The 16,994-nt window shown below is 36.0% G+C and overlaps 2 protein-coding genes across 2 annotated transcripts; both read left to right on the top strand.

The window, feature by feature from the left end:
• The first annotated feature begins 1,596 nt into the window (after positions 1–1,596).
• Positions 1,597–5,001, top strand: LOC117785386 (presequence protease, mitochondrial-like). The gene is made up of 3 exons (XM_034623354.1): positions 1,597–1,612; positions 1,678–2,262; positions 2,320–5,001. The coding sequence occupies exons 2-3, from the start codon at positions 1,685–1,687 to the stop codon at positions 4,838–4,840; spliced, it is 3,099 nt and encodes a 1,032-aa protein (XP_034479245.1). The 5' UTR covers positions 1,597–1,612; positions 1,678–1,684; the 3' UTR covers positions 4,841–5,001.
• Positions 5,002–6,901: 1,900 nt separating this feature from the next.
• On the top strand, positions 6,902–10,597 carry LOC117783667 (presequence protease, mitochondrial-like). The gene is made up of 3 exons (XM_034621187.1): positions 6,902–6,949; positions 7,225–7,818; positions 7,875–10,597. The coding sequence occupies exons 2-3, from the start codon at positions 7,241–7,243 to the stop codon at positions 10,399–10,401; spliced, it is 3,105 nt and encodes a 1,034-aa protein (XP_034477078.1). The 5' UTR covers positions 6,902–6,949; positions 7,225–7,240; the 3' UTR covers positions 10,402–10,597.
• The last annotated feature ends 6,397 nt before the right edge of the window (positions 10,598–16,994 follow it).

Genomic DNA, 16,994 nt, shown 5'->3' with positions numbered 1-16,994 from the left:
ACGGTTCTCTGAGATCCGTCATGCAATAATCACCTTATAGTATAGTTTTTACATATATGTAGAATAATCATAAACACATACAAAACTACATATGTATGAACTGACTTTTCAAACACTTCTCGACATTTGATTGGGAACAAGTTTTTGTTTCTACTTCTATTACGGGAATATGCAAATTTTTAAACTTGTGCAACTACAGGTTTATTTATTTTTATTTATAAAACAATTGATTGGTTTAATGAAATAACTTGTTGTGCTAAAAACTCATTCTTAGAGAGAATCACAAATCAAAAAATTTTGAATAGAAATAAATGCAACAATGTGAAAACGTCCCGAAAGCAGTGCATAGGTAGCATAAAATCAGTGTTGGCAATGTAGCCTTTACCTGGATAGATGTGTCCGTCCGTTTAAAAACTTTCTCACCCAGAAAAGTATTCCCCTTTAAAGCAAACTTTAGTTCGTTTTTGGATAGGTTATTCTATCAAGAGATACATTTTGTTAAACATGCAGACCAACAAAGAAAAAATCGGAACATTTTACAATTTTTTTTGATAAAGGCGAAAATGCAAGCAAGACGACTGAAATTGTGAACGATGTTTACGGTCCCGATAGTGTCTCGGCTAATAATGCGCAATTAAGATTTCGATGATTCCATTCAGGGAATTTCGACGTTAAAGATGTCCCCCGCGCCGGGTACATAATTCCGATAAAGCCGTGGAGATAACTGAAGCAGACCGTCATGTCAATAGACATAGCAAAAATATTTTTTTAAAGATCTCTTCGCTTATGTTTTTATTATTATTTTTGTATTGGATAATCTCAGAAAAAATTTGTATGAAAAGGAGGAAATAGTGGCTAAAACTATCATAGCAATTTTCAAATAAAAAAAAATAATATATATAAGCGAAGATATTCTTGAAATAAATTTTTTGCAGCAACTATTAAAATTGTTTGGAGTAACTTTTTGCATCAAAACATTTTTTGGTTTAGCCCTAGGAAATAAGTCAAAAAAGTAGACTATCCATAGATTAAAAATTTTCAATGGGTACTTAATGGGCTAAGGAAACTTTGTATTATTCAAACGAAATTTTAAAGACCTTTCCATTGTTGCCAAAATGTACATGAAGTAAGTTAAAATAGTGAGTAGATTTAACTTTAGTTTAGTGTTAATACCTTTGTCTACCCCTGTATAGTATTTGACTTGAATTAAACAGCCCAAGCCGAAATATTTTAACTTTTAAAATATGAAATAAAAAAGGGATTTATTTTACCCCAACCTAATATTTCTTTTTTGCTGACGTTTATTTTATTTGTTTTTTTTTTTTTGTTTTCATACCCTAGTCGAGGGTTCATTAACTTACCTATATATTCTTTATCAGCATCACCGAACTAATCTCTAAGAAAATAACAGTTATAAGCATCAAGTTTGGTATGAACACTCTATATAAGTTTTTCAATACACATGAAAAATATGTTAAGTGGCTGATTTGATAAAAAATTTTATTTTGAAAATATAATTCGGTTTTCATACTCATTGTGAGTTATATGTCAGGAATTAAATATACTTCTAAAATTTTAAAATATATTTTCTTAAATTCTTCGGTGTTATCATGTAAGTTCCCATGAGTTTTGGTCGCTTTCACGTAATATCACTAAATTGTGCTCGTTTCTTAATAGTTTTACAATGCTCAAGCGTTTGCCAAATTTAAAAGTTGTGCAGCACCCGTTTAAGAAGAGGATTCTGCACGTCCAATCGCCATTCCAAAATTCCAAGTCTGTTCCTATTCAGAAAGTTGTGAACAATGCCAAGCTGGAGCCAGAAACGGAACTCCGAAGAAATGTGCCATATGTAATAGAAGACCAGAATTATAGATACAAAGAAGGCAAAATTTATCACGGATTTCAGTGCGAACGTATCGAGTCTATCCCCGATTATGGGCTTATGTCGTGTACCCTTCGACATCTTGGCACGGGAACTGAGTTCTGGTATCTTGATAGGAATGATGTCCATAATGTATTTTCCATAAATTTCCGCACTACGCCGTTCGACTCAACGGGTCTACCCCATATACTAGAACATATAACTTTATGCGGCTCTAAAAACTATCCAGTTCGGGATCCCTTCTTCAAAATGCTTAATCGATCAGTTGCAACGTTTATGAATGCAATGACTGGACCAGATTACACACTATATCCATTTTCGTCGATGAATGAAGTGGATTTTAGAAACTTGCAGAAGATTTACTTGGATGCCGTATTCAGGTATTGTATATGTACAGAGTAATTCGCCAGAATCATATCTAACTCATACTGTTGCAGGCCAAACTTGTTGCATCTAGACTTTCTGCAAGAAGGATGGCGTCTTGAGCACGAGGATTTGCATAATCGCGACTCTGACATCGTATTTAAAGGTGTCGTCTACAATGAAATGATAGGAGCCCTCTCAGACAACGCCCGATTATTTAAGCATAAGATGGTTAATCACATTCTTCCCAGTCACACGTACGGTCACATAGCGGCAGGCGATCCCCTGGAGATTCCCAAGCTTACGCACAAGGATTTGGTCGAGTTTCATCGCAAATACTACCATCCAAGTAATGCGCGCATCTTCTGCTACGGCTCCTTTGACCTGGAGAAAACTCTTGCCTTTGTCGATAAGGAATACCTATCTCACTATGAGTTTATTGACAATGCCTATAGTTATGTTTCCCCGCATGAACGCTGGTCAGAGCCTCGTATTGTCCACGTTCCGACTAGACTTGATTGCATGGGTGCCAGTATTGACCGGCAGAACCAAATTGCAATTGGATTGCTTACGTGCGATATAACCGATATACAGGAGTGCTTTGAACTCAAAGTACTATCAGAACTGATGATTCGAGGCCCCAACTCCGCCTTCTATAAGAGTTTAATAGAGCCTAACTTCTCTGGCGGCTACATCACGGGAGCAGGGTTTACACCAAATTGCAAGGATACGTTTTTCTTTGTAGGCTTGCGGGATCTTAGGATTGATGATTTCGAAAGGTTCAATGATCTCTATGATCAGACGGTGCATAAAGCTAGCCAGGAAGGCTTTGAGTCTGAGCATATTGAAAGCGTTCTCTGCAATTTGGAGTTGTCTCTAAAGCATGAAAACGAGATGTTCGGCAAGCATCTTCTATATAAAACGGCTATACCGTGGAATCACGGGGGCGACGTTGTCTCGTGTCTGCGAGACTCGAACATGTTGGCAACGCTGCGAGGAAGATTAAAGGAGAACTCCAACTATTTTCAGCAGAAAATTGAAAAGTACTTTTTAGATAATACCCATAAGCTTACACTTACAATGTCTCCTGACGAAATGTGCGAGATCAAACGGAAGCTATCTGAAGCAAAGTTGCTCCTACAGAAATTAAATGAAATCAGCGATGAGGAATATGATAATATATATGAGAATGGCATCAAGTTGGAGGTCGCACAAAAGAGCCCAGAAAATATTGAAGTGCTGCCGTGTCTATCAATAAATGATGTAAAGGACCCTATAAAGTGTCCCCAAATGGAAGAGACAACTGTTCAAAATGTTCCCACGCAGTTCTGTAAGGTGTCCTCGAACGGAATAACCTACTTCAACTGCTTCTTTAATATCACAGGACTCAGTCAAGATGATGCTATGCTAGTACCTTTATTTTGTCATGTGATTAGTGAAATGGGCACTTCTAATCACGACTTTCGAGAATTCGATAGACTTCGTCTTACAAAAATGGCAACATTTACTTGTGATACCAAGGTAGTTGAGAATGTGTTGGACGGTAAGTCATATCGTCTGGGATTGATAATGACGACACACGCACTCGACAAGAATGTTTCCGATATGTTTGAACTATGCGAAGAGTTGATGCTCAATTTTAAGTTCGAGAATACAAGTCGGCTCAGCATGCTTATTGAGAATTATATTTCTAAGCTGTCACTTAAAATTGGATCATCTGGGCACTTGTTTGCCATGCTGAATTCCTCAGGGTTGGTAACAAATGCAGCCAAGTTGAAATCCCAATTAGCTGGGGTCTGTCATATCGACTTAATGAAGGAGTATGTTCAACAAAATAGCATTGAGGACATTCAAGACAGGTTAAGGAATATTGGCGCAATGGTCTTCAGCAAGAACAATTTGCGGGTTGCCATTAACAGCTCGGCTGCACATCAAGCTACTGTCTTGGAGCACTACGAAAGATTCCTGAACAAGTTGCCAACTCTCGAAAAGTCGATTGATAATACCGAACTTCATTTGCTGGAACCCTCGACTCGACACTTCATAATGAACAAACCCCTGAGCTACTGCGCCAAGTCGTTCTCGGCCGTTCCGTATGTACATGAAGATCATCCAGTATTGCGTGTTTTGGCCAAGTTCTTGACTGCTAAGTACCTGTTACCTGTGGTGCGTGAACAGAACGGAGCTTATGGTGCAGGTGCTAGGATAGGATTCGATGGTCTCTTCAGCTTTTACAGTTATCGGGACCCACACGCAAGAAATACTATCGAGGTATTTGATAAGACTTACGAGTGGCTGCAATCCGAAAGCTATAAACTTGACCAACAAGCACTCTTCGAGGCTAAGCTGGGAGTCCTGCAACTCCTAGACTGGCCAACTGGACCCGGAGACATTGGCATGGATAACTTTGTCTTGGGCGCGTCCTATGATATATATTCAAGATATCGCTCTCGAGTGCTTAATGTAACTGTGGACGATGTGCGAGCAGTGATTGAAAAGTACTTTAAGGAGGAACCAAAACACTTTGGAAAATGCATTTTAGGACCGGAAATTGAAGAAAATGAAACCAGTGAAGGTGTTGAAATAACATCATAACTTAAAAAAAAATATCTCGTACAAAATATGCTCTACGATAATATTTTAATATAAATTAATATTGTAAATGCATAAATCTATTGTATACTTTTAGCTGTATTTTGTTTATGCAAATCATATTTTCAAGTGAGATTATTAAATAAAATTTGACAACAATAGAATTTGATCATAGAAACATTAAACGAGAAGCATCCACTTAACTACTGCTATTACTTACTAAAGTCTAAGGGTGAACCATTTTCGAAAGCACAATTTTATTTTTCTACGTTTGTATACAAAAATTTTTAGCAATAAAAACTCTGAGAATACAGAGATTAATGAATAAATAAATTAATCAATTACGAAGATAAGAGAAACGTATGTGACGGCTGTTATTACTTCTCCCGAAATCTAATCATAGATGGACAATTTTTCGCGCCAAGTTGAGACGTGCTGTGACACACTCAATTGATTTAATTTCACGGATTTTTGTTTTTATAGCGCGTTAGAACTTCTAACCTTTTAGAATGACAATTACCCAAACATTCATTGATGTGATTACCACAACCTATCATATTTATAATTGCACTTGTGTAATTATTAATTAAAATTGTAAGCTGTAAAAAAATATATTTGAACTGTAACGATATTAACGAATTTTTGTTGCAAACCTATAGATAACGATAGTCAATATCGTACTTTTTCTGGGAACCAAGGCTGCCACACGTTTCAAAACTATCGGTGACTCTGTTTTTGGATACAAAAGCTGACACACGTTGCAATAAAAAAGGCGGCCAGATAACGGATCCCGGAGAACAATTTAAATGTCAATTTATTTTTATTTGATTTGCTAAAATTAAGCAACAAATTTACAAAATTATTGAACACTTTATTAAAAACTAGATACAAATATGTGAAAATGTTTGGAAATTCTAATGACATATTAAAAAAATCGACAAAGTTCGAACAAAAATTCTGAAAATTCTAACTTTAAAATTTAAACTTATGTGTTTACCTTTTTCGACAATTTACTTAAAATGGTACTTGCTAGATCGAAAAATTTTACTGGATGGCCTTCAGTAGGAACTCTCTACCAGACTGTTTTGGTATTATGTTCGCGTTATTAGTCGCGTGTGGCTACACCGGAAAATTTAAAGTTGGGTGAGTGCAATTTCAAAATGCATTAACTTTGAAATAAATTCATAATTTGATGAAAGCTTAAAATTTGAAACTAAACAAAATTAAGGTAAAGATTTTAATGAAGGTTTGATGTTCGTCAGCTTTCGGGAAGAGAAGTTAGAAAATTTAATTCTAAAAAATTATATCATATAAATCCTAAAAAAATTATGCAAAAATTTAAAAATTTCTAGCAAAAAAAAAAATAAAAAAAATTTAAAATGGGTACAAAAATTAAGAGCACCCATTTTCGGAATTGTACCTTTTTTTTAAGTTCCGGGTGGCAGTCTTTCGCGCCAGTGCTGGCAAGTTTTTAGGGGGAACAATAGCTGTTTCTGTCTGGGGAGCATCTTAATTTGCTTATTTTGGGCAGTTTTATAAAGTTTTACTTAAAATATTAATAGCAAAACATAGCTGAATATATATGTGAAATAGCCAGATTTGCAGCTAATAGCAATTTTGAAATTATTCCAGCAAACGAACTCTAAAAATAGCCAGATCTAGCTTTAAAATAGTTAATAGTTGGCAACAGTGTAAAAATATCAATATCAAAAAAATTTCGATATAACAAATATTAATTTATATTTGATATATTTTACTAAGAAATATCGATAATATCGATATGCCGTGTTTTCACTTAATATTAGTTGTGTTTCCACTAATATTAATATTTTATTACACGATTTGCGCTTGGATGCAGTGTTATCCATTTTGACAAAGTATAATATTGCTTTCATGCTTCACAATAAAAAAAAATTGGTGAAGACGGCAAAGCCAACGGCTAAAAATTTCGCTAAATAATATCAAATATCGATATTGATATTATCGCCAGAAAAAAATATCTCCCAAAAATATTTCATCACCAAAAAATATCTATCGATATATCGATGATATTTCGACATCCCTAGACAGTAGTGTGTAATAGAGATTCGCGGACAAAATAAATAATAACTGGTAAGTCTTGGAAATATTTATAATTAACTGACTACCAATTGAACCCAATTCCATATTAGAACTTATTAGTATATGGAAATTCAATCAGTTTGTGTCTAGAATAAACTAAATTTATCGAGGCATACATACATACATATGGTACATGCATATATGAATGCCGGCTGATGTAACTAAGTTTTGGCTCGTGTTTTATATTGGTTGCTGTTAATTCATGTAGCCCGATGCTTTTACCAGGATATCATCAGCAACTTGTATTGTGTACTTATCATTTATAGACTCGCACTCACAGAAATGCTAACACGGTTACAATGGTTAAAGGCGGTGCCGCGCCCAGTCAGCGTGCTGCACAGCAATTTCACCAGTCGAAATTTGAAGTCGTTCAGAGGCGAGGAGGTCCTGGGCGCTGTCAAGCCGAAGCCCAAGCTTTCGAGCCAAGGGAGTGAGAGAATGCCACATATAATGACAGATCGTAAATACAAATATAGTGAGGGTCAGATATATCACGGGTTCAAGTGCGAGCGTGTCGAGTATATCCCTGACTTTGAGCTAATGTCGTGTAGTCTTCGACATATTGGCACGGGTACTGAGTTTTGGTATCTGGATCGCAAGGATACCAACAATGTATTTTCCATAAATTTCCGTACTACGCCATTTGACTCTACGGGTCTACCTCACATATTGGAGCACCTTGCCTTGTGCGGTTCAAAAAACTTTCCAGTTCGGGATCCCTTCTTCAAAATGCTTAATCGATCAGTTGCAACTTTTATGAATGCAATGACTGGACCAGATTACACACTATATCCATTTTCAACCATGAACGAGGTGGACTTCAGAAACCTGCAGAAGATTTACTTGGATGCCGTATTTAGGTTAGTACCTGTGAACTTATTGCCAATGCCAACTTTCTATAATTTTATATTCGCAGACCAAACTTGGCGCATTTGGACTTTCTACAAGAAGGTTGGCGTCTTGAGCACAAGGATGTGCAGAACCGGGACTCCGAAATCATAATAAAAGGTGTCGTCTATAATGAAATGAAAGGAGCCTTCTCAGAAAACTCCCAAGTTTTCACACAAAACTTGCTGAACAATATGCTCCCAAGTCACACGTATGGCTACGTCTCGGGAGGTAACCCACTGGAGATTCCCAAGCTAACACATACGGATTTGGTCGAGTTCCATCGCAAATACTACCATCCAAGTAATGCGCGCATCTTCTGCTACGGCTCCTTTGACCTGGAGAAAACTCTTGCCTTTGTCGATAAGGAATACCTATCCCACCATGAGTGTATTGACAATGCCTACAGTTGTATTCCCCCGCAGGAGCGTTGGTCACAGCCTCGTAATGTCCACATTCCGAGTAGGTTGGATTGCATGGGCGCCAGCTTTGACCGACAGAACCAAATTGCAATTGGATTGTTAATGTGCGATATAAACGATATACAGGAGAGCTTTGAACTGAACGTGCTATCCGAAGTAATGATTCGTGGTCCCAACTCAGCCTTCTATAAGAGTTTGATAGAGCCCAATTTTTCCGGCGGCTACAACCAAAGTACGGGTTTCTCAGCAGACTGCAAGGACACATATTTCGTAGTGGGCTTACAGGACTTGAAGGTTGAAGACTTTAAAAAGTTCAACGAGCTCTTTGATCAGACGGTGCACAAAACTATCGAAGAAGGTTTTGAGTCGCAGCACATTAAAAGCGTTCTGCACAATCTGGAACTATCATTGAAACATCAGAGTCCTCATTTTGGTAATGCTCTATTGTTCAACTCGACAGCACTGTGGAATCATGAAGGTGACGTTGTCTCCAATCTGCGAGTCTCGGAAATGATTGCAACGCTGAGACAGCGATTAAATGATAATAAAAACTATCTTCAGGAGAAGGTTAAGCAATACTTTACAAACAACACTCATAAGCTCACACTCACAATGTCTCCAGACGAGTTGTACGAGGATAACTTTAAGCAGGCCGAGGCTGAAATGCTTAAACAAAAAGTAAGCGCTCTCGACAGTAAAAAGTTAGATCTGATTTATGAAAATGGCATCAAGTTGGAGACCTCTCAGAAGTCCACAGAAAGTTCAGATATTTTGCCGTGCCTATCGCTGACCGATGTCAAGGAACCGCCAAAGTTGCCCAAAATCACAATGAAATCCATTCAAAATGTGCCCACGCAGCTGTGTAAGGTGCCAACCAATGAAATAACATACTTGAAGTGTTTATTCAACATCACAGGACTGAGTCGAGAGGAAGTTATGCTCGTGCCTCTATTCTGCAATGTAATTAACGAAATGGGTACCTCAAACCACGACTTTCGCGAATTCGACAAACTGGTTCTATCCAAGACAGCGGGTATCGACTTTAAACTGAATTTTGTTGAGAATGTGAAAGATGCCAAGACATATCGCCTGGGATTGATGATGACGACGCACGCCCTCGATAAAAATGTTACTGACATGTTCTGTCTCAGCGAAGAGTTGCTGCTTAACTTTCAGCTGGAAGATACAAGTCGTCTCAAGATGCTTATTGAGAACTATATCTCCAATATATCCGTAGGAATCGCCAGTTCTGGCCACTTGTATGCCATGTTAAGCTCCGCGGGTTTGGTAACCGATGCTGCTCAGTTGAAGTCATTATTATCGGGAGTCGATCATATAGACTTTATGAAGAAGTACGTTCAACAGAATAGCACTGAAAACATTCGGGACATGTTAAAGAATATTGGAACAAAGGTCTTTAGCAAGAGCAACATGCGTGCTGCCATCAATAGCTCGGATGCTTACCAATCTACTGCATTGGAGAAGTACACAAAGTTCGTGGAAAAGTTGCCGGTTCTCGGTGAGATGAAGAGTGATATCAAATTAAATATGCTTGAACCCAGCCTTCAACACTACGTTATGAATATTCCCGTCAACTACTGCGCAAAGACCTTTTTCGCGGTGCCATATTTGCATGAGGATCATCCAGTTCTGCGGGTCTTGGCCAAGCTCATAACTGCCAAATATCTTTTGCCAGTGGTGCGTGAGCAGAATGGAGCTTATGGCGCTGGCGCCAAGATTGGCTCTGATGGCATCTTTAGCTTCTTTAGTTATCGTGATCCGCACTCAACAAAGACACTGAAAGCCTTCGACAAGACTTACGAGTGGTTGCAAGCCGAAAGCAAGAAACTGGATCAGCAAACACTTTTCGAGGCTAAACTGGGTGTGTTGCAGCAGCTGGACTCGCCAATTGCACCTGGAAACATTGGCATTGATTACTTCCTTTACGATGTTTCCCAAGAGATGTTTGTCAAATACCGATCCCGTGTCCTGTCCGTAACAGTCGACGAACTACGCACTGTAATTGACAAGTATTTCAAGGAAGAACCAAAGAACTTTGGCAAATGCATTTTAGGACCAGCCAACGATAAATTGGAAGAGGATTCTAATCTAAAATGGAATGTCATATCCTAAGTGTAGAATTTTGTACTAAAAATAAGACTGTAAATACTTATGCATACTCTCACACTCACATTCAACATTTGTTCCGTTTCTTTTTTAATGTTCGTTTGTTTTTGTTTTCTTCTCGCAAACGTTGATTACTTGTTATTAAAGGATATTTAAAGGACGTTGTCTTTCAACAAACAAATCTTCGAACTATGGAGAATAATCTGTAGCATAACTTTTGTTTATTATTCTATCGTAGTGAAACTTAAAGATTAGCTGGAAACTGTGATGAAATATTTGTAAACATTGAAACTGTTCTTATATTTTTATAAACTGTGGCTATGAAAAATAGGAATTATGTGTTTGGCAGAATGTATGTAGCAGGCAAAAGGAGGCATGGCAGATTCCATCAAGTATATATATTTGAGATCAGTATCAACAGCGGAGTTGAACTAGCCCTGTCCTGCACTAATAGGGGATACTGGTCATTCAATAAAACAAAAAATACGTCAACGAGGTAAAAGTCTAGGGACGCAAGCTTATCCAATTTTGTGACGAGCCATATTCTATTTAATATATAAATTTAAAAAAAAAAAATGATATTCTGCACCATGCGCAAAAAAGGTTGAGCTTCTTAGTCACTATACCGGTTACTTAAAAAATAAGTTAAAGGGTATAAAGGAGGCATCTCCGACCCTATAAAGTACATATATTCTTGATCCGCATCAACAGTCGAGTGTGTCTGTTCGTCCGTCCGTCTGTGTGATCTTAGAGACTATATGAGATAGAGAACAAAAAAAAACCTCTACACGAGGTAAAAGTCTAGTGACGAAAGCAATTTCTAGCCCCAAAATTTCTATATCCAATTTTGTGACGAACAAAATTCGAAAAATTTTAAATAAAAATGTAAATTAATTAAAAAAAAGCGAAAACGCGTACTTTTAAGTAGAATTTTTCAAAAATAAAAAATTTTACCAAAAGACCCCAACAGCCCCATTAGCTGCAATCATTTAAATGTTTCCCCTCCCACTTACACCCCCGTATCTCATGACCCAGGTTGGTTAGAAAAAGTTTTCCAACTTAGCTGTAAATATTGTTTATTCGCCTTTCGCACCCTTCGTGATACTTTCGTCACTAAAGCGAACTGCCGTCCGCAGTGATATAAGTACAAACCAACCTTGACTTAAGTACTAAAGAGAGTTTAAATGGCTATTTGCAGGGAAATCACTATAACATACAAACTATTTTTTAGAAGATTTCAATTGTTGGGTAAAAGATATTTGATATCTTAGTGAAACTTTAAAGATTATACTTCACTGTTAGACCCAGACTACATCCACAACAAATGGTAAAATCCATATTGATTGGGATATATTTTAATTATTATCCTTTAGGTATATTTAATATAAAATATTAATTGCCGAACTTTTTATTATTATAAGATTCATTTAATTTCTTTAAAGTACTTTTATATAATTTGAAATAAGTAACGGGTATCCTATGGTCGGGATCTCGACTATAGCCTTACCAACATGTTTTTTTTTTTATTTATATATTTTGTTATAAATTTATATATTAAATTGAATGTTGTTCGTCACAAAAATTGAATATCAGAAATTTTGGAGGATGGAAATACTTTCGTCTTTGAAGACATCATAATTTTTTAAAATTTCACTTATTTCTAACATTGATACTTCAAAAGAAGGTAATTTTAATGCTTACACCAAATTTAAAAATCAATTCACAATTACATCAAAGCAGGATACCCTGTGCTCAGGCATTTATAAGTCGATCGGCAATGAGAGCTATATAATGTGGTCATCCGATTTGCATAAATTTCGACCGGGAGGCATAAGACCAACTTTAATGCATATTCTGTCAGATTGTGATATCTTAAACTAGATGGACGGAGCTACAGTCGAGAATTCTCGACTGTCGGAGACCCCGTACTTACTATGGAAAAAGCTAAGACTGCTAAATATTAAAAAAATATTCTGCTCACTTGAGGCCTTTGCAGAGCGCTGTATAACATTTTCGACTTCTTGCTTTAATGGCAACTATTTGATATAGTAAACCGATTTCAACTGGTAAGGATGTATAAAACAAACTTAAAAGCATATTCTGTCAGTTTGTTTACGATATCCCATAAAACCAAAAGTTTTTCATTCTAAGACTTGATTTTCAGCCGATCGGTCCTGTGACAGCTTAATGATATAGGGGTCCGACTTAAACCAACTTTGGTCAGGATATATAAAATCAAGTTAGATACATATTGTATCAGTTTGGTTACAATACTTAAAAAAAAAAACAAAAAAGTTTTTCATACTAAGACTTGATTTTCGCCCGATCGGTCCTATGACAGCTTATGATATAGTGGTCCGATTTGAACCAACTTCGGTAAGAACGTATAAGACTAACTTAAATGCATATTCTATAAGTTTGGTTATGAAATCTCAAAAAACAAAAAAGTTTTTCATACTAAAACTAGATTTTTGACCGATTGTTCATATGGGCACTGTAAGATATAGTGGTCCGATCTAAAAAAGAAACAAGCTTGATCTGCCTGCAATAAAGGGGAATCTACATACCAAGTTTGGTGTCACTAGCTTTTAAATTGTTCTTATAGTTTCGATATAAAATTTTCTATGTCGATTTTTAGGCTGTAAAGTGGGCGTGGCCGTTCTGAAACTAACTTGATCTGCTTGCAATATAGAGGAACCTACATACCAAGTTTGGTGTCTCTAGTTCTTATAGTCTCTGAGATCTAGGTGTTCATACAGACGGACAGACAGACAGACATTGCTATATCGACTCGGCTATTGATGCTGTTCAAGAAAATATATACTTTTTAGGGTGTGCCACGCCTCCTTCTGCGTTTTACGCACATATTCCCTAAAACAAACTCAATAGACCCCTGTACGTTTTTTGAGTACGGGGTCTAAAATCAAGAAAGTTTTTTTTAATTTTCTGATTTCTGACCGATTTTTCCTATGGCACCCATTTTACGTTTTAGAACATACTTAAGCTAACATAAAAACATACACTGATAAAAAAAATGTTCTAAAATCAAGATTTTGGTCTCAGAACTAAGATTTTTGGTCTAAAAAATGCGTCGAGAACATAAAATTCTTTAATAAAGAGAACACATCTTGATTTTAAGAACAATTTAAATAAGACCAAGATCTTATTTTAAGAATAAATGTTCTTAAAATTAAAATCATAAAATAAAATGAATAAAAATTATTTTTTATATTTATATTTTATTTTATTTTTAAATTTTAATTTATTTATACTTTATTCTGTTTTAGTAAGTTTTTAAGTGTTATTTTAATTTGTTACGAGTGGGATTCGAACCGACGCCAACTGCTTCACAACTGAAGCGGTCTCTCCAACTAAAGCGCCACGGTGCCACCATTTCTTTGAGACGAAATAGTACCTATTTATTCTTGCCTAACAATTTAAGATCTTTATTCATATATTAAGAGCTTAAGACTTTTTAGATTAATAATCTCAGTTTTAGTAATTTGGTCCTAAAATAATCTTATTTTAAGAACAAAATATTTCAGACGAATGTTCTTGATTTTAGAAGTTGGTCTTTTTTTTCTGTGTAAGCATAAGCTAAAATACCTTATTTTACCTGTGAAATTTTACCTAAGTACTTTAGAAAAAAGTTTAAAGGTACGCCTAAAAGTCCTCAAACATACCTTTCCAACGATATATATATATATGACAAATGGATTGAAAACTATTCAGTTTTGCGTTTTCAAAAAGTCGTGGAACAAACATTTTTAGAATTTCGAAGTTCAATAAATCCCCATCATAATATCTAAGCTTATTATTAATAAGTTATTATTAATACAGTCAAACTGACAAACTGACTTTTCATCCCATTTTGAAAAGGACACTAAAAATTTAAATTTAATTATCTTTTGAACTCGTTTTCAGATTTGGGTTATCGAGGTATCAATCGACGCGTATTTATTTAACAAAAGACCCTAACGGCTGCAATCATTTAAATTTTGACTCTCCCATTAACTCCCCCTTATCTCATGAACCAGGTGAGTTAGCGTAAGTGTTAGTATGCAAATTTGTAAGTGATGACTATACCAGTCGATCTGTATACAATCGATCTTATCGGACAGTTGTATTAAATTTTCTATGTTAGATGTATATATTGCTAGTCGCCTTTCGCACCCTTCGTGCTGCTTTCGTCACTAGCGCCAACTACCGTCCGCAGTGATAATAAATAATAATATCCAATACCAGAATGTTAGGGGCCTTCTTTCCAAGCTCCAACAAAACCTGTGTTGTACTTCTTTTGAGTCTGAAATTGTAGCTTTTTCTGAGACTTGGTTAAATTCTACCATTTCTGACTGCGAAATTTTGTCAAACAATTTTATGATGCATAGAAAGATCGACAGTCTCGAGGCGGGGGTGTCTTAAATTCTGTCAAAACTACTCTTCACTCTGAAGTCCTGCTCCTTAATTCTTTGTCGGATGTTGAAATAGTTGCTTGTGTGCCTGAAGATCCTTATTACCCGTCCTTAGAAATCTCTCTCTCTATGTACCCAAGTCTTTTACCTCACTCACACCTATTCCCACTGAGCCTCGTCGTTGCTTTCGCAAAGTTAATTATACCTTGCTTAACAAACTGATCTTTGCAGCTGATTGGTCTTCGCTCGACAATGCAGTTAGCATTGATAACGCTCTAAGATCCTTCTATTTAATACTTAACGTATGTATACCCAGCTCTTTTCGATCTTTTAATTCTTCTAAGCCTCCATGAAGTACAGCCAGACTCTCAAACCTTAAAAATATTAATTAAAAATGTTTTATAAAATTTAAGAAGTCTGGTTCTAGTCTTGATCTTTTTAAATAATAAATCTAACTTTTCTCTTCTCCATTCTCAGTGTTATGCGGCAAACATTGATCGCTTTTAAAGTCATTTTACTCATAGCCCTAAATAATTTTATTCTTTTGTTAACTCTAGCTATTAAAATGCAGGTAGCGACTCAGCAGATGGTGAATTATTTGCTATTTTTTTTTCCAATCCACATATTCATCTATACCTACCACTAACACTTCTTATCCATATGATATATGCTCCTCTTATATTATTTTTTGTCCCATCATCTCAGAATCTTCCCTACTATCTGCCATAAATTCTGTAAAATTTTCTTACTCAGCTGGACCTGATAATATTTCAAGTTGTGTATTGAGAGAATGTAGTACCTCATTGCTGCAACCTTCACTTAATCTTTATAATCATTCAATTCCCACTGGATTATTTCCAAATCTTTGGAAAGACTCCTTTATTATCCCTTTACATAAAAAAGGTGGTAAGTCCAATATATCTAATTATAGAGGTATTGCAAAGTTATCTGCCATCCCTAAACTTTTTGAGAAAATTGTTTCAGCAACTTTGTAATTTGTAATTCTGTAGTTTCTTCTTCTCAACATGGGTTTATTAAGAGTCGGTCTACTTCGACCAACCTGTTGAAATTTTCATGTCTTATTAATCATGCGTTCCACAGGAAAAAGCAAACTGACGTAATTTTTACCGACTTCAATAAGGCATTTGACTCTGTAAATCATGATCTTTTACTTTTTTTACTCAGTGGTATTGGATTTTCTTCCCCTCTTCTATCCTGGATTTCTTTATACTTGAATGATAGAACGCAAAAAGTTCTAATCAGATCTACACTATGTAAACCTGTCTATGTAACTTCCGGGGTATACCCCAAGAAGTCATCTTGGGCCCCTATTCTTCACTCTCTTTATTATCGACCTTCCATCCATTTTATTAAACTCTCGCATACTTATGTATGCTGATGATGTAAAATTGTTTCTTTCATTTAATGATAATTCTCAACTTAGTCTATTTCAAAACGACCTAAACTCCATGCAACTATGGTGCTTGGCTAATTATCTTCCTTTGAATTGCTCTAAGTGCATTTTTATAACTTACAGTCGTTCCAAGCCATATCTTGGAACCTATACGATAAATAATGTTCCATCACAACGTATGCATACAGTTAAAGATTTAGGTGTTTTTTTTATTCTAAACTAAAATACAACTTACATATTTCCCATATGACTAATGCTGCTAAAGGCGTTTTGGGATTCATAAAGCGCTGGTCGAAGGAATTTAATGATCCCTTTACTACTAAGCTTCTTTATGTATCACTCGTACGTCCTATTCAGGAATATTGCTCATATACATGGTCCCCACAATATAGAAATAATGAGGATCGTATTGAGTCGATCCCGAAGTAGACTCCAACTTCTAAATCTTCCCTCACTATCTGACCATAGAAAAACTCTTGGCGTAATTTTCATTTATAAACTTATAAATAGCGATTATGCACCACAATCCTTTCCGTGTACTCTGCACCCACTATAACTCTTCATTCCATGTTTTCTCCTTCGAGCGTTCTCTGTATTCTATTAAGCTCTCTATTTTCTCTCACCTAAGAAATATTTCGGGCAGAGTCTAAACCCATTTTACCTTTTCTATTCTCAAATTTGTTTCCTTACCCTTTTCTTGTACATTTTTAAAGTTTTCTTTTTCTATGAAACTTCCATCAAACCCAACTGTGAGTAGCTTGCTGGACCGGCTA

The sequence above is a fragment of the Drosophila innubila genome (assembly GCF_004354385.1).
Source record: "Drosophila innubila isolate TH190305 chromosome 2R unlocalized genomic scaffold, UK_Dinn_1.0 1_C_2R, whole genome shotgun sequence".
In the NCBI taxonomy this organism is placed as follows: Eukaryota; Metazoa; Arthropoda; class Insecta; order Diptera; family Drosophilidae; genus Drosophila; species Drosophila innubila.
This window is presented reverse-complemented; position numbering and strand designations above follow the sequence as displayed.

Excerpts from the sequence above, each read along its gene's own strand:
- LOC117785386 (XM_034623354.1), top strand. The coding sequence starts at position 1,685 with ATGCTCAAGCGTTTGCCAAATTTAAAAGTTGTGCAGCACCCGTTTAAG. Across the intron at positions 2,263-2,319 it reads TACTTGGATGCCGTATTCAG|GCCAAACTTGTTGCATCTAG; the intron begins GTATTGTATATG and ends ATACTGTTGCAG.
- LOC117783667 (XM_034621187.1), top strand. The coding sequence starts at position 7,241 with ATGCTAACACGGTTACAATGGTTAAAGGCGGTGCCGCGCCCAGTCAGC. Across the intron at positions 7,819-7,874 it reads TACTTGGATGCCGTATTTAG|ACCAAACTTGGCGCATTTGG; the intron begins GTTAGTACCTGT and ends TTATATTCGCAG.